Source organism: Nothoprocta perdicaria, unplaced genomic scaffold (genome assembly GCF_003342845.1).
Source record: "Nothoprocta perdicaria isolate Ctin4 unplaced genomic scaffold, notPer1 scaffold_17, whole genome shotgun sequence".
NCBI classification, from domain to species: Eukaryota; Metazoa; Chordata; class Aves; order Tinamiformes; family Tinamidae; genus Nothoprocta; species Nothoprocta perdicaria.
In genome coordinates, this window is record NW_020454871.1 from 6,878,726 (window position 1) to 6,901,508 (window position 22,783).

The following is a 22,783-nucleotide window of genomic DNA, read 5'->3' on the forward strand; positions in this document are numbered from 1 at the left end:
ATTTCTCTGCACACATTCCTTATATAATTTAGTAAGATAAAGCCTGTGGGCAGTGAAGAAGTAGTTACCTTCTACAGCCTATACAGTTCCTTTAGATGTTCCTAGAATTAAAAGAATAAAGTGAAAAGAGAGGGAATTGCCCAAGTGATGTAAATGCTCCTACATAAACGGAACAGAACTGAATGGCAGTTCTTAACTAACAGTTCCTCCTGCACTTCCAGCCACTATCTTGTAATAGATATAATAAAAAAAACATATACACAAAAAAAGAAAACCCATATACATAAAAAAAATATATATATACAAAGAAAAAAGAAAAAAACACCATACATTGTTGGTGATGCAGAAAGTACACAAAAGAACAAATAGTTACTTGAAGTTTCTTAACATACGGAGATATATCTTAAGTTTTCTGGCAGATGTTTGCTCTCATTATGAAGTTTCTCATGTTAAACAGTTTATCATGATGACGCCCTGTTTCTAGCTTTCTACTGATCTCCTTAGCAAGGAGCAATACAATTAAATATTGATCTGTGGTGTGTAGTTCAAAAACCCTGGAGAGATGTGCAAGATACAGAAGTGTGTTTCAGAATTTACCTCGTGTTTTGACAGCCTTTGCTACAACAGCCCATTTACTTCCTCTTGAGGGAGTAAGGATCATTAATACGGAAAGCAAACATTATCTCAACATTCAAGCCACCATCTCCGTGGGAAGGAGATTTCCAAAGCTAGAAAGGATCAACAGTATTCTGCCTTCAGCTTTTTTTCGATTCAAGTCTTCAGCACTGCTTGCATAATACGCAAGAAAAAAAGATTTAGTAAGTCAAGTGCCTTCTAGCAAGCTCTGCATGGCCACCTCTTAAAAGTCAAGTTTTCTTCCTGTTTTCAGGTACTCTTGGTGAAATTAAATCTGCATTTTGCTTTCTAGGATAGACTTATAGCAATTGATGGCAATGTTTGAAGTTTCTGTCTTGCTTATTGAAGTAAATCATTTTAATGCTTTTGTAGAGAAGTCAGACTATAGAAACTGTCATCTGCTGTTTCAAACCTTCCTTGCAGCTGATGAATGAACATGTCCTGTTTCTGTACAGTGTAATGGATGGCAGTATTTCAGATGACTTGCTCTTATCATCACAAGCATAAGAGTTATTTAGAAAATTCTAGTTTTGTTACATGTAAGTTTAATAAAGTTTTATAACACCAATGACTGCTGTTCAGAAAAATGCTTTTATTTTGCAGATTTTTTTTTAATCTGCATTATCCATTTAAACAAAGGGGAAAATCTAGTCCATGAGTGCACCAAGTGATCTTACCAACATCACAGCAGCAGCTGAACTCACAAAACAAAATAAAAATGCTTGGTATTGATCTTTATGTATTAAGGACTTTAACTCTATTGATAAATGTAAAAATACTGAACTTAACTCCCATTTTTAATAAAACAAAAAAACAGACACAGAACAGAACAGACCTCCACATACACCAATTCAATTGTAAATCACTATTATGGAAGTAAGAGATGAATGTGCAAGTGCTAAGTGGATGAAAGCGTTCAAGATTGTGATTAAGAGCAATGTAAATACTGACTCCACTTACTTCATGCCCAAATAAATTATTATAACCAGAGGTAGAAAAAAAAATTCTCTGGCAAATTATGTGCTAAGAACCTATGTGTAATGATGTTTACTTTCCATTTGATTCCCATGAACAAGTTTTGGGAGAGTTCTACAGCAAGTCATCTACAATCCTGCTTTTTCCCTTAAATCTCAGCTTGGCCTGAAGCACCAACAGCAGGAAAACATTTTCATCATTCTCAAAACAAGATGCTTACTCTTTCTTCAGAAAAAAGATCTTCAGTTTCCTTACTGCTTCAAGAAAACTCGGCTCTAGAGTTTAGAGCTCTTACTATCCTCTGAAAAGAAAGACTTTTCCAGAGGAGAGGTTTCCCCACAGTTGTGACTTACCAGGTACTTAAGAGGTGTTTCTTCCAACTTTAGATTTTTAAAAGCATTAATAACGTGGAAAATTCAAAGGCAGATGATTAAAGAGAAGGCTTTACTATCACTGTAGGTGTCAATTTCTCCTGTAACTGCTGCAAAAGTTTTCACTGCACAAATGTTACAACGCTGAAACAAAATTTTGAGTAAGAGTCTATCAGGTTGAGTCATGTAAAGATTATGGTAAAGGTCATAAAGAAGAGTAAAGCTTATAAAATGCATCTGATTTTATATCAATTTATTACAGTCAAAAACACTCTAATTTTCATAGCTTAATAGCAATATTTGGCTCGACTAAGGATTACCATAGGCTTCAGCTATTAAATAAAAAGGTAAACCACGTAGAAGTCTCGGTACTACATAATGGGAGTCAAGTAGCAATGAAAGAGGTATTTATAAGAAAAGAAAACAGGAAGTACAGTAAGATGCAAGGCATACTTCTGGAAAGTTTCTAGAGCATATTATTATGCAGCAGAATCCTAACTATGAAACTCCACCTACATCCTGCAGGCAGTCCATTAAATGAATATACTTAAAGATTCGCAGAATCAAGATAGGAAGGGATAAGAGAAAAGTGTAAAGGGCTCAGCCCAAAAGACTGACAAGAGTAAAAATAGGCAGAACTAGAAGTACCTGTGCCAACAGCGTACTATAAAGCGAGAAAAGTAATTTAGAATCATCTGAAGGAAAGTAATCAGCACCTATAAAAACGAGCAAACACAGAGATTAAGGGAATGCAAAGTCAACTCTAGAATAAGTTTCCCTAATAAAAACTTGTTTTAAGAGGTTAAAGCATTTTTGATTCTGTTGCTCAAGAGGCACAATCTTACATGAGGCTCTGAAAACAGAAGAAATGACCTAATTAATACAGATCATACTGTAAATCAAAAAACTGCAAGATACTGGAAAAAATACTTTAAAAGCAGTACTTCTGTCAATTAAACAGATCACAAGTGGCTGTTTGGGCAGCGGAGTTGAAGAAATCGAGGTACACGTTTTATTATCATGGCGATGCTCATATATGACAGCATAGTTGAACACTGAAAATACGAAGCTTCCAGTCTTAAGTGCAACAGGAAAGAGTCAAGTGCGAAGTCCCCACTAGCCTTCGACCATTCGCTTAAGTATGGCTCCCAGGCCACCTTTGGCCACTTTCAGTGGGGTCAGTTCTTCTTTATTCTCAATGTGAATACTTGCACCGTGAGACACCAGCAGCTTTGCCTCATCCACTCTTTCTTCATCGCAGGCTAAATGACTGCAATAAGAAGAAACCCACAACCACTATTAAATAGCTCAAGCTTAGAAAGAACAATAATCATGCCTTGTTAAAATGACAGTCTGAGTGCTGGAGATGTAGAAAGAAAAAGATTTATGAAGCAACAAAAATCAACATGCAACCAACTTTCTCCACAGACTTCAAAGTCTACTATCCAGTCAGTTTGTTGTCATTAAGCAACTCAAGACCATTCCTCATTCTGTTATCTTCACAAAATTAAAACATTTATCTAGATCAGCATTTGGCTCTGCAGACAGCAAAGCTAAGGAGCAAAAGCTGATTCATGGTGAATTTGAAAATGGTAATATCTATGTGAATTAGAAAAGATGAACTAAATCAAATGCTCAACAAAAATATGAAATAATTAGTGAAATGTGAAACTTTTTTCCCATTTGACATTGAATTTTCAGTACACCATGCGTTCTAGAAAACCAGACAAGATTCTGCCACCAATTTCAAAACACCTAAGATTCCATCCCTAAAGGTTTAAAACAATTTGCAAGATGACAAGAAAAACTGAACCAAATGCATTTAAATTTCAACTTATTTTGCACAGAGAGATGAGGAAAAGCTTTCATAATTAGTTCTTGCTTGTCAAGATTGAACAGACCAGCCTGCAAGTCCAGGTTCCTCCAGTGTTGATCTTATTAGTAGGTTTTCTATCCTCTAGTGGCAAATGACTGAATCCAATTTATAAAAGGCTATTTTAAGTTTAAATAGATACAGTAACACAAAATATGTATGTACACACCCTTCTGCAAAACACTGATTATGGTTCCCCCAAATCCTTTATAGCTATATAAGGATATGAAACACGGAACATTCTAGAGGAAAGAAATGTCAAAAAAAAGCTTGCAAATGAAGTAAGGACTAAAATAATGGAATTTGGGTTTCAGAGAGATCAGTGAGCAATCAAAATTGACATGAAAGTAACTTACAGAGGAGTATTCCCTTCTGAGTCCTGTATATTAACAGACGCATTGTGCCGCAGAAGTATCTGTATCATTTTCAGGTTTCCTTTGGCTGCCGCTCTGTGTAGTGGGGTGGACTCAAAATGATCTGTTGCATCTGGGTTAGCTCCATTCTCTAAAAGCATAATTGCAATCTGAACACAGAGGAGGAAAGAGAGGGGAAAAGAAGGGATAAAGGTTAACCTAGCCAAGCTCTTCCCCGCCAGCTGCGGGGGCGTGGGGCCAGCCCTACCTCCTGCTTGTTTTTGGAGGCGGCGTAGTGCAGGGGCGTGCAGCCGTTCTGGTTGGTGACGTTCACCTGCGCCCCCTTGTCGATGAGGGCTTTGACGATTTCATCCCGGCCCGCCGAGGCCGCGATGTGCAGCGGGGTCCAGCCGGCCTGCAGGACACAGGTTATCCAGAGATACATTACCCCAACATTATCCACACCCGGAGCTCCGGGAGGAGAGCAGCACGAGGCCCCAGCACACAGCTCCATGGGCCCCGCTGGCAGCGCCAGCGCCGCCGTTCCCTCCATTAGCCACTCACGTCGTCCTTGTCGCCCACGGGCACGCCGAGGCCGAGCAAGAGGTCGGCAACGGCGCCGTGTCCGGCGGAGCAGGCCCAGTGCAGCGCGGTGCGACGGTCCTGCGCGAGAGGAGAGCACCGTGAGGCCACGGGCGCCCGCCCGGGACGGAGGGACGCGCGACGGGGCCGCCCCGCGCCGCCCGCCCCCCACCGAGGCGCTCACCTGGTCGGGGCGCGTGGCCAGCGCGCGGTCGCGCTGCAGGCGGTCACGCAGCTCGTCCAGGCGCCCGCCATAGGCCAGGTTACAGACCTCCACGTCCGACACGGAGCCCTCCATCTTGCCGCCGCCGCCTCCTCGCCCTGCCGACAGGGGCGGTGCTATCACCGCCCCGCCGGCCAATCGCAGCCGCGCCGCTGCCCTGAGCCGGCCAATGGGCGCGGGCGTTCGCAGCATGCTGGGATCTGCAGTCCTTCCGGCGCGCGGGGCGGCGGGAGGCGGTGCCCGCGGGACTACGATTCCCAGCGTGCCCCGCGCGCCGCGCCGGGCGAGGAGGAGGATGGTGACAGCGGGAGGATGGAGTCCGGTGAGGGGCGGCGGCGCGGGGCCGGCGGCGGGGGGCGAGGGACCGGTGCGCGGGGCGGCCGTTGCGGCCGTTACAGCCGTTGGGGCGGCGGCGACAGCGCAGGGCGGGCGGCGGCGGCGGCTCTGCGGGACCCCCGCGGCTCCGCAGCCTGGCAGAGGCCGCAGCTCCGTGCCCGGGCCGGGCTGCGGGGCCGCGCCGCCCCGCTCCCCTTCCTCCCCGGGCAACGGCTGCTCCCCGGGGCAGAGGCAGCTCGGAGGCGCCGGCGCTGCCGCGGCTTGCCGGGCCCCGGGCGCTCCGTCCGAAGGGAGCGCGCCTGCATTTCGCCCGGTTGTCATCGTGGGTATTTTTAGCAGAAGTTGTGGCCTTTTGTATATTTAGCTGGTGATTTATCTGCTCGTTATACTGTGTATTTTTGCACTTAGTCGAATAGTAAGACACAATTGAGTTCGCTTTTGCATCCAATATCTGGTTCTTTGGCCACCTATTTCCTTAGTTTATGTTACTTTAAAGAAATAAATGATTTTCTGTTCATTTTTACAACTGAAGGTTTGTTTCACTTCCAGCAAACCCTGCCCTAATTATGTAATTGATTGAACTGTTGTCAACTGCTGTACTGTCATTTACTGTTTTACTGTAAATAGATCTAAGTTGAATAATAACATTAATACCTTTTTTTTTTTTTTTTCTTTTTCCCTGAAATGTTTCACATTCCTGCTTGGGAAAGTAAACCAAGGTCTTGCTAACACTTTTCACATGCTTCACATCATGTCAGCAATATTAGTCTCTTGGAATTCGCTGAGGATCAGAAAAAAAAAAAGAAAACAACCAAACCTTTGGGTATTTCAGTGGCAGCACATGTTATTAAAGGAAAAGAGTAAATGCAGCTGGTAGAATAATTCAGAAGCCCAGCTAGTCCAGTCTGACTACTCAGTGTTGTGCATAAGACCTAAGGGAGTTTGAATTTTGTATATTCCTGTTCAGTTTTGTCTAGGTATGAAAACCAAATCACTATTTTATCAGACTACTTAGAAGAATTTCCGGAAACTGATGAACCAGTTTGGATTCTGGGAAGGCAACACCACCTAAAAGCAGGTATCCTTTAAAAGGAAAATTCCTCAGTAAAATCCATAGAGCATTCATCATTTCACATGCAACTGCAGCTCCTTGTATCTTCTGTTCACTGACTGTGTCTTGTGTTCCTAATAGGAAACAAGGAGTTTTCCAAGAGACTTTCTCTAGCGGTTTGCGCAAAGAGATTGCTCTTGTGACAAAGGCTGGTCACGAGGGAGCTTGCTTCTAGTAATGTTTTGCTTCAGAAAAAAAAGAAAAAAAAAAAAGAATAAGTCTGGTGGAAAATTCAGTTTTACTAGTGTTATATCCCTTGAGGGGTACTGACTATGGCCTGTCCCTTCCGTTGAGGACATCATCTTGTGTCCATGTCAAAGATAGTGGCTGTCAATCCAGGCAGGGTATTGGCTGAAGGTTCCTGAGGTCAGTCAGTCTGACCCACACTTAAGAAAAGATGCAGTAAATAAGATCTTTAAGAATTCTTGAGAGCCTTTGAGAGATTTCTGTTAGTTTATATTAAAAAGAAATTATATTTTATAGTTAGATTTATTATTAACATTTTCTAAAAATGGCATAATATTGGGTTCAGAAGTCATGTGTAATTTCACATTCCTTTGCATGTAGAAATTCTTTAGCTTTCTTAACTTGCTTTACTGGTTCTTTCCAGACATAATTCTTCATAGTTGTTTCATTCAGTCTTGCCATAGTTAATTCCAAACACTATAAAAGTCTTCATTGGCTAATATTTATTGTTTTAATTAACTTTCTAAATTTCTAAATTTAATTAACTTTCTAAAAGTTCTTTCAGTATTAAAATGGCTAGAAGCAAGTTTCAGTATTAAAATGGCTAGAAGCAAGTTTTAAGTATTAAGGGATTTTAAATGGAAGAGCTAACAGGAATCTTCTGTGCTTTCTGTGTACTGAATATATAGAAGAAATTAAGTTCTTTTTTCAGTCTTAGAAAGTTTTTTAATAACTTATTTACTTTTCAAAATGTTACAGACAAATCTAAATTATTGGTGGATATAAGTGCTCGTCTCTGGTTTACATATAGAAGAAAGTTTTCACCTATTGGTGAGTATAGTGCAGAACTGCTGCCTTGTTACAAATTACATTGCAGGATTAATGATGTTATCATGCACTGAAAAAATGATTTTTACAATGTTAAAGGATTTTGAGTGTTAATCATTATTAAAACCACGTTTACTGTACCTGTAGATAATCAGGTCTTTGTGTAGCAAACAGTAAATAGTTACTTTAAGAATGAAAACCAAGTCAGCTGTACGAGGAATAAATTGAATAGGTTTACTTATGCAATTTAGAAATTAGAAGTTAGACCAACAGTGATGGTCTTACATAGTGCCTTTTATCCATAGCATAGTTCTTGGAGATTGTCAGCTGGCTAGCTGTATTCTAGTGCTCCAAAACTTTCTCTGGGGTGCTATGCTCAATTTAAAGACCATGTTGTAATGAACTTTTCTTATCAGGTGGCACTGGTCCTTCATCTGATGCTGGCTGGGGATGTATGCTGCGATGCGGACAAATGATGTTGGCACAAGCACTGATCTGCAGACATTTAGGAAGAGGTGAGTGCTGTTCCTGAATGTACCTTTGAATAGACAAACCATGAATTATAGGAATAATAAATTATTTCCTAGAATAAATTGTATGCAAATCCTTTGATATCTCACTATATGGCTTTCTACTGGTCTCTAGCAATTTTGATGGAAGTGATGGAATCATTATTATTTTCTAATCCTCATTACTTTTTCTCATAAGATTGGCAGTGGGAGAAACACAAAAAACAGCCAGAAGAATATCACAGAATCTTACGATGCTTTTTAGATAGGAAGGATTGCTGTTATTCTATCCACCAGATGGGTAAGAACACGTATCACCTTTTTGTTTTACTACTGAAATTTCTAATGTTGAAACCTGCTAGTTTTATAATACATTAATTCATAATTTTTAAATTGTGATTATTAAGTATATACAACTTTATATAGAAGTGAAAATGCATGCAGATGAGTAGAAAGTAAAAGAGAACATGCGTTTTATTCTCTGAGATGTAAATAAAGTCATATACTAGTTTTTGATAAAGTATATAAATCATGTATATCAAACTAATTAATACTGATGTAGACATTCTTGTAGGTTACAGCTGCATTTTGTAATACACATCACTAATATTTGTAATTTTTAGGTAGTTTATAAGCTGTTTGTTTGTTAGAGGAACTAGCAGTCATGAAGTCTTGAAAAGAGCATAGATTGAGAAAGCAGTTATTGCTAAATAGAGTTTGTAATTGCTGTATGACAACACTCTTTAATATACATTGTTACCAGACTCTTTGTGGTCTTTTTTCCTGTGTGTTTGCCTGTGTGTGTGTGTTTGCCCGCATGAAAACAGCGCAGATGGGTGTTGGAGAGGGGAAATCAATTGGAGAATGGTTTGGACCAAATACAGTTGCTCAAGTACTAAAGTAAGTCAAATCTTACTGGCTCATTCAGAACGTACTTGCCCTGCACCGCGTAACTGGGGAGAGGCTGGGTATCCCTGAGGGGCTGCGCTTGTCTCTGAGTAGGAAGGTACACATGGAGTATGTGGTTACACAGAGGGTGAGGACTGTAACACTGTAGCTCAGCGGGCAAGTGCTACAACTCACTAATATTAGACCACTGGTATGAAACATGAGAATGAAGCTGGAGAGGCTGAGGAGGGAACTTGTATTTCTCACCTTCTGAATAGCTCTTCTGCCTAACAAGGCAGTTGTACAGTAGGCTACATTTAAAACAACAAGCTCAATTTTGTGCAGTTCTCTGAAGGATGATTTAGAAGTGTCTAACCTCAACTCCAGGTCCCAAGTGGTCAGCAGCATGTTTGCAACTCAGGGTCAGCTTCACATTCTAGATAAAGAAGCTAAAACATGCCCTGGCCTCCAGCTCTGTTCACTAACAAGTTCTTCATGGCCTCACATACAGGTTTTTCTGGCTAATTTTAGACACCTGACTCTGCCTGTGCAATTTAGGCAGTAGAGCTGCCTTCTGTAGTTTTGGATTTCACATACATGGACAGACATGTCTGTGCTATAACACCTCTCTCCTAATTGCTAGGTGTGCAAAACCTTCAGCAGATTGTGCTTTTAATGCCCTGTTCTGCTGTCCAGAATGCACAGTGGTAGTTCCACTGAACTTAGTGGAACTTCTTATGCAAAAAGAATGTGAAAAATGATGGAAAGTTCTGGAGAAGGAATATTTCCCTTTTCTGTGCAATGCCAGACACAATGTGCAAGTTCCTACAGCTGACACTCTTAAGTGCTATAAAAAGTAATAAACTTTATTATATATCTGAGCTCAATGTAATTGGCAGTGGGACAAAGCAGTTTGCACATGGTGTCTATTCTTCTTCTGGAAATATCTAGTAAATATATTTAAACCTATCTTTTAATTTCATTGGGATGCCCAAAAATCCAGCACGTTCTTCCTAAGAAATAGTTTGGCTTTATTCAAGAGCCATTAAATCGTCCTGAGTACAAAGCTAGCTCTTGGTATTAATTAATTTATAATAGTTATTACCTTACTGTTTTCTAGGAAGCTTGCTTTATTTGATGAGTGGAATTCATTAGCGGTTTATGTATCTATGGATAACACAGTGGTCATTGAAGACATCAGTAAGTGAAACATCTGTCCTCTCATCAAGAGTTTCTGATGTGCTACCGTTTTTCCCTGTCTAAATATGAGCAAAATACTTTTCGGCCAGCATGGATTAGCTTTACTTGTTCTGAGGGCAAGAAATGAAAAAACACAATCTCAAGTTTTGTCAAAAAGTAAAGCTAGAACAAATGTGGTGTGGGCATTTTTAGTGGACAGCTGTTTGGTGGTACATACTGCACAGTTTTTGGGGAATATTGAGTTTGCTCTGTACTATCTAACCACTTACTCCAGAAGTGAAATGAAATTGCAGCATGTAGAAACAAAAGGAATTTTTTTAATGCTGTGTGCTTTTGTCAGGCAAAAGAGAAACCAGTAGCAGATACTAACATATAGAAAAACAGGGTCAGTCTTTGTTTTCAGTTATAAGAAAGGTGGGTTTGCATGTGATATTTAGCCACTGCCTACTTCTGCTTTAGTCCCACAGAATATTAGTTTCCTGCTCACATCATTACACACAAAGAGTTTCTTAAGGATTTTCTAATGTTACCATCTCTGTCATTTAATTTTTCTGACACTTAACAAGCAAGGTTTTACAGTATTAACAAAGCTAACAGTAGCTGTAACTTTAGCCTGAAATTTTCATCCCCCTCCCAGTCATTCAGCTAATAGCTCACTGCCATGTGCCAGCATCTGCTGTGTTTACTTCTGCCTAATACTTGTGACTTCCACGCCCTGCTCCTTTTCTATTGCAGCAAAAAAGATCTCTAGCAAAGTAGCGTAATTTATTACTGGGAGAAGGAATAACCCTGTGTCCCTTTGTGCACTGCTCGATTTCTTTTTTCTTCCCACAGAGAAAATGTGCTGGTCCCCTCCTCAGAGCAGCAGCGCTGCCCACAGTAGCACATATTTGCACAGAAGTGCTCTGGGCCGAAGCAAGAGCACAGCAGGGTTCTGTGCTGGCTGGAAACCTCTCTTACTTATTATACCTCTACGACTAGGGATAAATCACATAAATCCAGTATATATTGATGCATTTAAAGTAAGTTGGCTTTTTTTTTTATTTATTCCCTCAATGAATTGCTTGTCTTTGCCATTATCAATTCAAGTATCTGTAAATATCAGTGTACAAATCAACTACAATTTCCTTTTCCTCTCTTTTAACATCTAGGAATGCTTTAAGATGCCACAGTCTTTGGGAGCATTAGGAGGGAAACCAAATAATGCCTATTATTTCATAGGATTTTTAGGTAAGGACAAAAATTTTATTACAGTTCCTAAGCCTGAATTGCTTCCTGATGAATAGTCTCTTGTTTTATTCTTTTGCTTAACAGTTTTCTGAAATGATTTTCTTGTATTTCAAATACAAAGTCTGTACTGATTTTCTGACTGAATGCCTAATGAGATTAGAGCTTTCATTTGTGGCCATCCTGTACTTTTTGATCAGTGCAGTCTTAGGGATTACAACATTTAAGATTTTTTTAAGTATTGAATTTCATATAGAAAAAGGAAAGTATGCAATAAAGGTTAAACTACCAAAACAAACAAACAAACAAACACCCCACAACAGTAATATTTCACAACAGAAATTTATACCAAATACACTGTGGGAAATTTTTGTCTAAACTTTCTAATTTTCTTATAGAATAGCAACCTAGAAAGTCTAAATAATGTTGACAGTAATGACAATGTAACTGTTATTGCACTGTACCAAGTGCGTATCATTCACTTGAATATAATCAACAAACTGATTCTACCCGTACAGGCAATGAGCTGATCTATTTGGACCCTCACACCACTCAAAGCTTTGTAGATTCAGAAGAAAATGGTACAGTTGATGACCAGAGCTTCCACTGCCAGCAAGCCCCACACAGAATGAAGATCATGAATTTGGATCCTTCAGTAGCTTTAGTAGGTGTTAAGCAAGAATAGATACTTATACTTTATTTCACAGTAATAGCTCTTTGTAGTGATAAGGGCACTAATGCACTTCCTTGAACAGAAATAAGATCACAGAGCAGTTTCCTACAATCCAGAATTCACTCTATAAAGTCTATATTATAAATATATATATATATAGAGAGAGATAATTCTATAAACTTAGGTCAAGTAGGGAACTGTCTGCTTATATCCTAGGGGAAATACTTCAATTTCTTTACTGTGCAGCCTTTACCTTTTGCAGGAGGTATTATTAGCCAAAGCATGGAACTGAATTAAGGCTCCTTATTTTATTTTATCACTCTAGACAAGTTATTATTTTTATATACCTCACAATAATAACTCACAATAAATATAATAACTCAATTTTTTAAAAATTTTAATTATTTGTAGTAATCATCCAAAATATGTCACAAGGAAACTGTGATATTTAAAGAGACTAATTCTGATCTGATGCCGATTTCACTTGATTAGGTTCCTGGAGAACCTCTCCTATAAACTATATTGTTAAAGCTTAAAATTAATGTATAGAGATACTGGCATCCTTCATCAACCACTCATTGTTTTTATTTAATACTATTGCCTTTTGGAAAGTGTGTTCTTTTCCTTATTTAATATTTAATTTTACAAAATGTGAAAGAACACAGTGAATCAGATGTAACCGTAGTGAAGAATAAGAGTCTACAATACAGGCACCACAAGGAAGTTGTCCCATAAGCAGCAGTTCATCTTGTAGGTGGTGTCAACTTCTGCTGATGCCTGAGCTGTTGCAATGGGCTGTGGCTCCAGGGAGGAGCATGCCAGGGCTGTTGGTATTCGTGCATTAACTTTTTTTCAGTAGGGCCCTCTTCCACTCTTGGGACCTTTCCCTAGAGCTACAATATATTTTGGCTCTGATATTAACGGTCACATGAGCTCTTAACAAAATAGTGGTGAAATTAGGCATTTGCTAGTGTCACATATTTATAATCCACAAGATTAAAAAGTATTTAATTCTTTTTTTTTCTCAGGGCTTCTTTTGCAAAGAAGAATGTGATTTTGATAACTGGTGTAGTCTTGTACAAAAGGTAACAGTAGAATCTTATTATCTTTATTGGCTCTATATAAAACTGTGGGTTTTTTTAAATAAAAGAAAATTCTAATTAGATCCTTACCTGTTTGCTAATTAAAAGAGCCATACAGAAGAATGCATTAGTGCATCAGCCACTGAAATGCTAAAAAAAGGCTGTTTGGCACTTTGACACCACACATCCTGCCAGCTGGAAAATGGGTACAAACATACACTGTTAACAAGACTTTTTAATACTATTTCTGTAACAGCTGAAACTTGCTTAAAAAAAACCCGACTCACTAAATTAGTACTATTTTTAAATGTCATCTTGTAGTGATTGTTTTGCTTAATGGTACTTTTTATTGTTGTATATATTATTGCTTATTCTAATTATGAACGTAAGTTCCTGTTCCTCTAAACATCTAATCTGTTACACGCAGAATCCCCACAGCTTCTGCTGATCTGGGGAGGCAGACGGTGCTTTCTGTCATAGGATAAGTACTTGAGACAGGCAGTTTATTAGTCATTGCCCTCTGTGGTTGGCTTACTAAGCAAGAGAAGTTTGAAAGTCAAGTAACATCAGCTTCTAATGGCGTTTATTGGAAAAACAAAACAACAAAATACTGAAGAGGTAACAGTATCTTGATTAAAGCAGTTTCTAATCCCTGAGATACAGAACTTGAAGTCAGTCATATGATTGGAGTGAAATATGGCTTCTCTCGATCAAAACCTGTCCTTCAAAATCTGCCACTTTGTAGAGCTGATGGATCGTTCCTGTGTTCCCACTGATCAGTGCCAAACAAGCATAGAGTTACAGGCACATGATTTTAGAAGGTTAAAAATATTGTACACTTTTGGTGCCTGTTTGCTACATGCAAACAAAATAAGTGGTATTTTACAACACACTGATAACTTCTAGCAAATGTGAAAAGACCTGTCTTTAAGCTTTCCTTGAGATGAAAAATTTACATTAAAGAATCCATGATGTACTGATTCATAATGGCAGGTAGTTAAAGTGTAACAGGATTTCACTGTCCTTCTGCATAAAGCCTCAGTCTCTGATAAACATACATAATTTAAAAGTGTTTTAATTAAAAAAATGTTTTTAATTAAGCACTTTTAGGATTTGAAGGTTTTTTGAGGCATCTTTTAAAATGAGAGTATCCCATCCTCAGGAGATTCTAAAACAACAGAGTCTTCGGATGTTTGAGCTAGTCCAGAAGCACCCACCACACTGGCCTCCTTTCATACCTCCAACAAAACCAGAAGTGACGACAACAGGAGCAGGTAGAGTACTGATTTGAAAATACATTTGTGCAGCAGTCTGTCCCTCACTAGCAAAACAGAAGAATAATCATGGGTGCTATCACTATGGCTTAGTCAGTGTCAAGCAGTCAACATGTGATTTATTTTTACATAGTATTGGTTCTGTGAGCAGCCATATGTGATCACTAGCACAGATTTTTTTTTTGAACTCTTACCAAATACCATTCTTAAAAGTTTCCTTCAAAGGAAAATTTTTCTTTGTTTCAGTAAACAAATTCAGTGTCTTTTTTTGTTGTTGTTCTTATTGCAGAACTCATCGAATCTACTGACAAGCTATTTGAATTGGAAGAAGAATTTGAGATCCTGAGTGTATGAAGGCACCTGTGTGACTCTTCTGTGTGTTGAATATAGTGGTAATATTGTTGCATTGAGTTAAAGCAAACAGCCATGTTAGCCCCAAAGTGCCTGAAATTATGGGTAACAGAGCACAAAAGCCTAGAAATATCCAAAATCCGACAGTGGCAGTTTAACAAGAGCTTCCCTGGAAAGACAGTAAAAGATCTTGTAATAAGACACTTAAAGGGAATCTCTTTTTAGAGTGTGTCTTACTTGAAGTCCAATGGACCTTTGAGATTAAGGCAAAAACCTGTATAGTGTTAGGCTCTGTGCTTGGAGAAAGGGATAACCCAAATGGATTATTTCTTGCTGTCATATAATAATGCAATAGCTTAGTTCCTCAAGCAAAACAATCTTGAGTTAAGGAGGATGTTTACTTCTGTTCCCTCCTGTGGGCTGCATCATAGGAAAAATACATTGTCTTGTTTAAAAGATGGGCTGGATCAGGAGAAAATTGTTTCCTTGTTAAATATTTTAACATGTATTTGAGCAACCACATTTTATTACAAAAATGTTTCTGTAAAAGGAACTATATCTAATGTATACATTTTGCAGTAGCCTTCCTGTTTCTGGGAGACCTCAAGAAGAACAGGAGACTCAAATAGTTGCTGTACATCACAACCACTGCTCTAGTGATATTTCATCTTGACCTTAAGATTCAAATCATTAAAACTGATGTTGATTTTTCTTTCAGAGCTAAAATGAGTCAAAAGTGGTTTAACTGTACCTTATTTATTTTAAAATAGATTTACACAAGTGTTTCTCTGTTACAGCACTTTATCTGTGCATCTAATAAATTTCTTAAGCTTTTCATAGGTGGTATGCTGCTATATTTTGTTAAGTCATTTGTGTGAAATAAATATAAACCAAGTTATCTTAAAGTTTAATATATAGATACACATTTACTATTTGACTTGTTGCCTTTTGAAATCTGTTTTGATAAAAGTGCCTTAATTCTCCAGGTTTAACAGAACAGCATTTGCAGTTATATTTCTAAGGCAGAGTCTCTCTCTAGTGGCCATCAGAAAACAGTTAAAGAGATTTAAATGCGAAGATCTTTTAAGCCCTTCTGAAGTATATACTATCAAGCAGTCCCCGTTATGGTCAGTTTTGTCATGTCAGTGTAATAAAAATGAATCACAAAGTTTTGTCTTCACCAATAAATGACAACATCGAGAAACACTGAATGCGTCTCCTCTCACTTGCACCTCCTGATCAGGGCTAGGACAATGACAAAGAAAACAGTTAAGCAGACCGTAGTTAACACCTTGTTTGCCATCAATGTTTATTAACCACAGTTTGGAAACTAAACACTCACAAAATATAGATATTTTTTCCTCCTCTCCAGGGATTAGCTACATGAGTTTTTTTGTTTGTTTTTCCTTAGCTTTACTCCTTACCTGTTGTTTATGTAACAGCTTGAATTACTGCTCCTCCCTCCTAGCCAGAAATGCAGATCAACCTTTGGGCTGTATGGAAGAGTAGTTGGAGACAGGGGTTTAATCACACTGTATATGTGAGTGAGAAGGCTTATGGGTAAACAGGGTGGAAAAGAGGCCAAATTTGTTGAACTTGATGGAAGTTTGGACACTGGTATCAGACAAGCCACGATATTGCACTAGAAGCAACTCCTTAGAGGAGAGTAAGGCTTGAAATGCATGAGGGAATTCTCATTCAATTCTCAAGGAAATTTCTCTGGAAATAATATAAACTTGTATTTCCATGTATCCAAGTTCAAAAATTATTCCAGGTCCTTGTTAACCCAATACAGGATCAACAGCTCTTCTGATGGCACTGAGGGAGCACAGTGTGGGAAGCTACAGTGATTTTTTTAGCCAGTTATTTGTGCAGATTGCGCAGCGACCTTCATGGTGCAGACAGTGATTTGAAGTTGCACTTGCACAACCTAAGCTGTAAATGCAGTGCCATCTTTCTGTGCAGGGACAGCCAAAAGGCAGATTCAGTGCCCTGCATAAATGCATTATTACTCCATAGCATTAATATACTTTAAAGATATTCACAAAATACATACAAATGATTGAAGATCTTTTGCAAGTAGAAAGAAATGAAAGACTAAATTATTCTTCGCAGAGTCTCTGCTCATCTCCACTGTGCCTCAAGTACATGCAGAGCTCTGACCCTTGATCCAGGAAGTTACAGTTATATTATGCATGTAAATAATTGTTAAAAGTAAAAACATTGTATTAGCTGCTAAAAGAAGCATGTTCTTAAGTATTTCACTAGACAGAGACTGACCCCTAGGCCTAGTAAAGCAAGGTCAGAGCGTGTTGGCAAGGCACTTTTTTTTTTAATCCCTCCCCCAAAGGTTTTGGAATGTTCCTATAAAAAACGTCACACACTTCACTGTGGAAATATAAGTTGATAATAATAACTTCAGCTTAACTGAAATAATTGATATTAGCACACACTTGTTTTCCATGGCTCTCAAAATATTCTAGGAAAATACAACTTGTGGCACTTGCCTTTGATAATGCTGTGAAGGAGTGTGACAATGTGACAGTGCATTAGAAAACAACATTTTTCTCATTTTTTTAACTAACAGAATTGAAGTCCAAAAAAGAATACAACATATTTTAGAAGTATTGTAGAAGTAAAAAATGTACATCCTATAACTGCTTGTTTCTATATTTGCATAAACTTGCATGTTATCTAGTAAAGACCCTACTTTTTAAATATACACAGCTCTGATAATTACAAAAAAACTGTGCCAGGGCTACCTCAGAAAGCAAGCTGATAATCATTGCAATTGCATGCGTTGTGTGGCTGCAGCTAATCTGACTGCAAGGAGATAAGCACAGACCTTGATGCAGGCCTCTACTTAGAATGTATTTCAACTGACAGCTCCATGAGCAAGAGGGAGGCTTTGAACTCATCGTCACATTAAGTGTTGTGGTTTTAATTGGGGTGGCTCTTTAGGGACAAGGGATATGACTGAATTAGAACTCATCACATATCAGTGGAACCAGAGGCTGTTACCTCTGATTACTAAGCAGAGCAGAAAAATTCCATCTTTGAGTCTTCCTATAGAAGTCAGTTATCCCTAATGCATTCTATTTCTAAGCCACTTGTGATGCTGTAATTAATTTTAGCTAGTCTGTATTTTGTAGAAAAGTGATTCTTGATTCTCTTACACTGGACCAAATGCTTTTTGCAAAGACTCTAAGTAGAACACAGCTTTTGAAAAGCTCTGTTAACAATTGACGTGTCTGGGACAGGTGAGTGAAGTAACAAGCAGTATAGTTACTCTTCAATCTGAATAAGTACAGAGACTTTCTGAGGTAGCCGTGAATGGAAAACAAAACAAAACATAAAAAGTAAAAGCATAGCACCATGTTTCATAAAATAGAGGCTTCAGAGAACTGGTTTCTCACGCCTCGTGGTAAAGTCAAATTCCCAGAGTTGACACTTGATTTTGGTAGAATTCTGGCCACCTTGATTCATTCATCAACCACACACAAAACAAGTTTATGTATTTATCTTTCCTCAAATCAGTGATGTCTAAACTCTTACACAGTAAACACATCTATTGAACTTTGCACTTTTATTCCTATAAGTTCTTCATGCACACTTGGCAACGGCTGACGCGTGTTCGAAGCTGTCCTGCTTTCAGAGTTTCTGAGGGAGGTGCACTGAGAAACTGCTGCGACTGCTCCACTGTCGTCAGCCAGAAGCTGTACTTGTTTGCAAAGTAATGGCACGATCCCCTGGCACCATTGCATTCAATGAATGGAGTGGCACGGAAATCCTCCAGGCAAGAGCCAGGTGAGACAAGGGATTGACCTCCACCTTCCGCCCCTGCTGCAGTGTGCTGAAATAAAAATGTATATTTAAACGCCTTCAAAGGAACAGAACAGGCAGTCATACAGGGAAGTCCTTGGGATCCTTTGTTGAAAGGAGGAAAACAAGGGAACCAAAATACACATGAGGTGGATTCAGGCTAGAGGTGAAGTACAGGACTGTACTTGGGTTACACAGAGCGCAGTGGAAAAAACAATTCATCAGAGATGGGGGATTAAGACCATGCTCAAGCTCAGTTAGTGTTTCTGCATTTAACAGTTGCAGAACAATGAACATCTTTCTTTGGCAGTACAGAACTACTGCTTCAACGTTACTGTTCAACTTGAACAGCACAAGTGAGAAGCTAAATGGCAATAAACTCAGCCTATAGCAGGTCAGCCAATGAAGAAACACATTAAGGCAAGAAGCTATAAGCGCTCTAGTTTCCTAAAAGCATCCGTTTCAATAGCCCAAATAAAGGAGAACTAGAAATGCTTAAAGTTGACTTTGCATAAAAAATAGTTTTCTTACCATAAGGAAAGAGTATCCAATCCAGAGGCTGCGCCAGCCAACAGGACACTGTGGGATGGTGATATCCTGGCTGTGCACTGCCACAGCCTGGGAAGGTGCTTCACACACCGAGCAACGACTGATGTACTGGGAGATCTGTATGCTCGCCACGGGCATCATGGGGATGGGAGCAGTGGTGGAGAGCCAGTAGGACTTGTCATTTCGGCTGGCGTAATAGCACACTTCGTTGATGTTGCAGTAAATAAAGGGCATGGTGCTGAAACGAGGCAAACAGGAGCCAGCAAAACCTGCAAGAATTGACAAAATGGTTGACCCAAGCACCTGGCAGACACTCAGGCTCATACACAGCAGGTGTGAATGGCAGAGCGTGGTACAAGCATGGTACACAAGTAAGATACTGCTTATGGTATAGATTCTGGTCAGGCAGACTTCCACCATGTCCTCCACAACTGCCTTTGGTACCAGTGAAGAATTTTCTTAAACAAGATTTTGGCCTACATTGTTTGTGCCCAGGAGAATTCTTCCAACTCACCAAGATCCTGGTTATGTGACTTTTCCTGCCCCTCCACGTACAATAAGCTGTAGCCATCCCAGAGCTTGTTCATTCCTATGGGACATGGTGGGATTTGCTCTGACTGGCTGTGTTTCACCAAAGTGTATCCAACGCCCACGCTCCGGCCAGGCATTCCTGGCAAACCAACGGAGCCCATCTTTCCAGCAACACCTAGAAAACAGAAGAGGAGTCATTGACTTCGTATTAGGCAGCATGGACATGAGCTGGCTCTGCACCTGGTTTTGGCAGTGCTGTCAATCTAAGTCAGTCCTATACAGTGAAGAGCTCAAGTTTTGATAGCTGTTACACAACCGATGAGACTTTTCTAATTCCAAACACAGTCATTTCACCCCCATTTCATAGGATCATAGAATCATTATGGTTTGAAAAGACCTTTAAGATCATCAAGTCCAACCATAGGCCCTTCAACACTCTGCCTATTAAACCATGTCACTAAGTGCCTCTTATCTACACATTTCTTAAATGCTGCCAGAGGCGGCGACTCCACTACTTCCAGGCTGCTGCCTGTTCCAATGCTTCACCACTCTTTCTACGTAGATTTTTTTCCTAATATCTAACCAATCTCATTTAAATTTGTCTTCCCCAATGCTAGTATCCAAGCAGTAGCTTCTATCTCAGAGCACAGCAATTCTGAGAATCTCAAGACACTAAACAAAGCCAAACCTAATAAATTCATTTTCACTATAGTGCTCTTGGTGGTGAAGCTTATTTGACAGGTTAAAATTTGTAAAACAAATCCATGTTAGGACCCAAATCTTCTCTCTCTCACCATGCCTTTCCTTTGCCATCCCACACTCATAGCCATGTTCACTGTGAACACAATGCTGCTCTTCAAGATGTCTCCCACATCCACAAAGCATTACCACCAGAAGATGTTCTGGATTGTACAGAACAAAAGATCATGTACATGCCCAGGTCTTCCTAAGATCATTACTTTGGTGCTGGACAGTGTCTCTGCAGAACCAGTGAGCAAACAGAATTCTACTGATTGCTTTTTTCATTTGTGCTCTCTAAATTATAAAATTACCTTCAAACCCCTGTGGTCCTGGAGCACCCAAAGGTCCCGGATCCCCAACGATGCCAGGTGATCCAGTTAAACCATCGTGTCCTTTCAAGCCAGATCTGCCTGGCAGACCTTTTGCACCTAAAGTTAAATACAATCATTACCATCATTGTCTCCTCATTCTAATGCCTTCACTGCTACTATCAGAAAAGGAATATGTTGTGAGCAGCCACTGAACAGCTGTATTTACATACAACAAACTCTATACAGGCAATGCACATGTTGTGACTGTCAATTAAATGATCAAGATGAAAATGAGATAAAGCTGAAAATGCAGCATTGAGGTCAGGGGAAAGCTACAGGGATGACTGTGAAACTCTTCTCACTTCTGCTTCACAAGAGTTTTGCCAGTGTCTGCTGCAAGCAGAAGAGAAGTGCCTACCTGCCTTATGTCCTGGTTAAGACTTGAAGTCACTCCTTTTGCTTGTTTTCACCATTCTATAAACTAGAAGATGGGCTTCAATGATATTCAGTCTTAATGTTACATAAAATTGGAGCCTCTAACTTGAACTATGCTCCACTTTTTCTTCAACCCAAAATTCAATTATGAGAATTTGGCTGACAAATCTTTGAAAAATCTCAGGGCAGGGAAGGATGCTAAAAATACAGAGGCCTAAATTTCAACGGGAGACCTCAGAAGGTACCTGGCTAGGAACATTTAAAATCCACTCAAGATTATCTTGATCTCAAACCAGAAAGGTTTGGTATGGGAAAAACAAGAATCATAGATAAAATTAGCGTTTGGAAATATGTGAGTAAATATTAAAAAAAAAAAAAAGATATGGTAGATTATATAGAAACAGTGTATATATATATATATATATACACACACACACACAGTTGCACAGGGTTGGATATTTGACAAGCAGTCAGTAATGTGGAAGGTTAGTATCAGTATAGAGAAACATGTGATTGGGAAACATATGAGTGTACATTCGCATTACAAAATGCTTTTGTAATGATTAAGCATTAAAAATAGTGTAAAAGGACACAATAAGGCTTCCCAGGCATCTTCTCTCTTCACAGTTTTCCACAGTGTCCGTGACCTCATTGCCTGGCTGGTGGTGTCTTTATTAATACTCCCTCATGTTTCACTCCCCGGGTCTTTATTCCCCGTAAGAACGGAAAGGCAGCACCAGCACAGCTCCCTTCACCATGCTGGGGATCAGAGTAGCATCTAGGGGGAAGGACTGATGCTGAGGGATTCTCTGTAGGAGTTTTCATGAATGTAAGAGAATATTAACATCTAGTAACTACCTAAGTTGCGTACCAGAAAAGGATTCACTGAGATTTATGGGGCCTAGTGGAACCTACTGCTGCAGGACTTGATCCTGTAACCACTGAAGTCTCTGGCAAAGCAAAATAAACTGCAGTGCTGCAAACTGAAGTTCTCAGCACTTCTCTGGTTACAGTATTTCATTGCCAATCCAAGTCATTCCGAGGTGAGTCACTTTTGGGACCACTCCATCTGCCTGTTCCTAAGCTGGTATCATAGCAGTTACAGTACTGGCTGCTGCTCCTAATTTAGAATACCTAATTAAAAACACTATGAAACTACAAGAAAATAATATTTATTAGAGTATGTTGGCTATATAACATGCTGGTTATATGCACTTTGATGAAATAATTTTCCATAATTAGAATTACCTGTAAACCTTCCTAGTAGATTTGATAAAGTAGCATTCCCCATGTAGAAATCCCCCAGCATTTCAGATGATCCAAATGAGGTGCTCTTTACCTGGTTTCCCAACTGGGCCCTGGAATCCAGGATCTCCATCAAAGCCAGGGACCCCATCGATCCCTGGCAAGCCAGGTAAGCCTGCAGGAGCTGTGATTTTCTCTGGCTGTGGGGTTATCCCTGGAGCTCCTGGCCGCCCAGGGAGACCTGCACAGTGTAAATGACAGCATAAGTACTCCCCAGAATACTCACAGCTTCAATTAAAATAATGACACAAAGGAGAAGTATGTTGAATTAAGATTACCTTAATACATCAGAACTAGGTATCTTTCTATAAGTGCTGTGTCCAGCTCTTATGAATTTATTTCAATCTCTAGGAATCCAAAATTTCCTCAGATAAGGCTACTAAGGGATATTCACCCCAGCATGAACCATTT

General features: G+C 39.5%; 3 protein-coding genes across 3 annotated transcripts in view; 1 reads left to right on the forward strand and 2 right to left on the reverse strand.

Annotated features, from left to right (window-relative positions):
- Window positions 1-1,623: 1,623 nt before the first annotated feature.
- Window positions 1,624-5,095, reverse strand: PSMD10 (proteasome 26S subunit, non-ATPase 10). Its single transcript, XM_026035963.1, has 5 exons — window positions 4,975-5,095; window positions 4,773-4,871; window positions 4,477-4,623; window positions 4,212-4,378; window positions 1,624-3,252 (listed from the first exon to the last, which is right to left on the reverse strand). The coding sequence occupies exons 1-5, from the start codon at window positions 5,086-5,088 to the stop codon at window positions 3,099-3,101; spliced, it is 681 nt and encodes a 226-aa protein (XP_025891748.1). The 5' UTR covers window positions 5,089-5,095; the 3' UTR covers window positions 1,624-3,098.
- A 209-nt stretch (window positions 5,096-5,304) lies between these two features.
- Window positions 5,305-15,672, forward strand: ATG4A (autophagy related 4A cysteine peptidase). Its single transcript, XM_026035961.1, has 13 exons — window positions 5,305-5,335; window positions 6,317-6,427; window positions 7,406-7,477; window positions 7,891-7,989; window positions 8,183-8,284; window positions 8,811-8,883; window positions 9,992-10,071; window positions 10,906-11,093; window positions 11,223-11,301; window positions 11,817-11,962; window positions 13,000-13,056; window positions 14,216-14,327; window positions 14,617-15,672. Exons 1-13 carry the CDS (start codon window positions 5,326-5,328, stop codon window positions 14,679-14,681), a joined length of 1,194 nt encoding a protein of 397 aa, XP_025891746.1. The 5' UTR covers window positions 5,305-5,325; the 3' UTR covers window positions 14,682-15,672.
- A 557-nt stretch (window positions 15,673-16,229) lies between these two features.
- The window catches only part of COL4A6 (collagen type IV alpha 6 chain), a 115,358-nt gene continuing 108,804 nt past the window's right edge, over window positions 16,230-22,783 (reverse strand). The window contains exons 42-46 of the mRNA XM_026035933.1: window positions 22,407-22,553; window positions 20,633-20,749; window positions 19,564-19,755; window positions 19,032-19,318; window positions 16,230-18,531 (exon numbers count right to left, since the gene is read on the reverse strand). Of these exons, the coding sequence (XP_025891718.1) occupies window positions 18,271-18,531; window positions 19,032-19,318; window positions 19,564-19,755; window positions 20,633-20,749; window positions 22,407-22,553 (1,004 nt within the window). The 3' untranslated portion in view covers window positions 16,230-18,270. The remainder of the gene's footprint in view (window positions 18,532-19,031; window positions 19,319-19,563; window positions 19,756-20,632; window positions 20,750-22,406; window positions 22,554-22,783) is intronic.

Excerpts from the sequence above, each read along its gene's own strand:
- PSMD10 (XM_026035963.1), bottom strand. The coding sequence starts at position 5,088 with ATGGAGGGCTCCGTGTCGGACGTGGAGGTCTGTAACCTGGCCTATGGC. Across the intron at positions 4,872-4,974 it reads TGGCCACGCGCCCCGACCAG|GACCGTCGCACCGCGCTGCA; the intron begins GTGAGCGCCTCG and ends CCTCTCGCGCAG. Across the intron at positions 4,379-4,476 it reads CCTCCAAAAACAAGCAGGAG|ATTGCAATTATGCTTTTAGA; the intron begins GTAGGGCTGGCC and ends CTCTGTGTTCAG.
- ATG4A (XM_026035961.1), top strand. Across the intron at positions 7,990-8,182 it reads CTGCAGACATTTAGGAAGAG|ATTGGCAGTGGGAGAAACAC; the intron begins GTGAGTGCTGTT and ends TTTTCTCATAAG. Across the intron at positions 8,285-8,810 it reads TTATTCTATCCACCAGATGG|CGCAGATGGGTGTTGGAGAG; the intron begins GTAAGAACACGT and ends GCATGAAAACAG.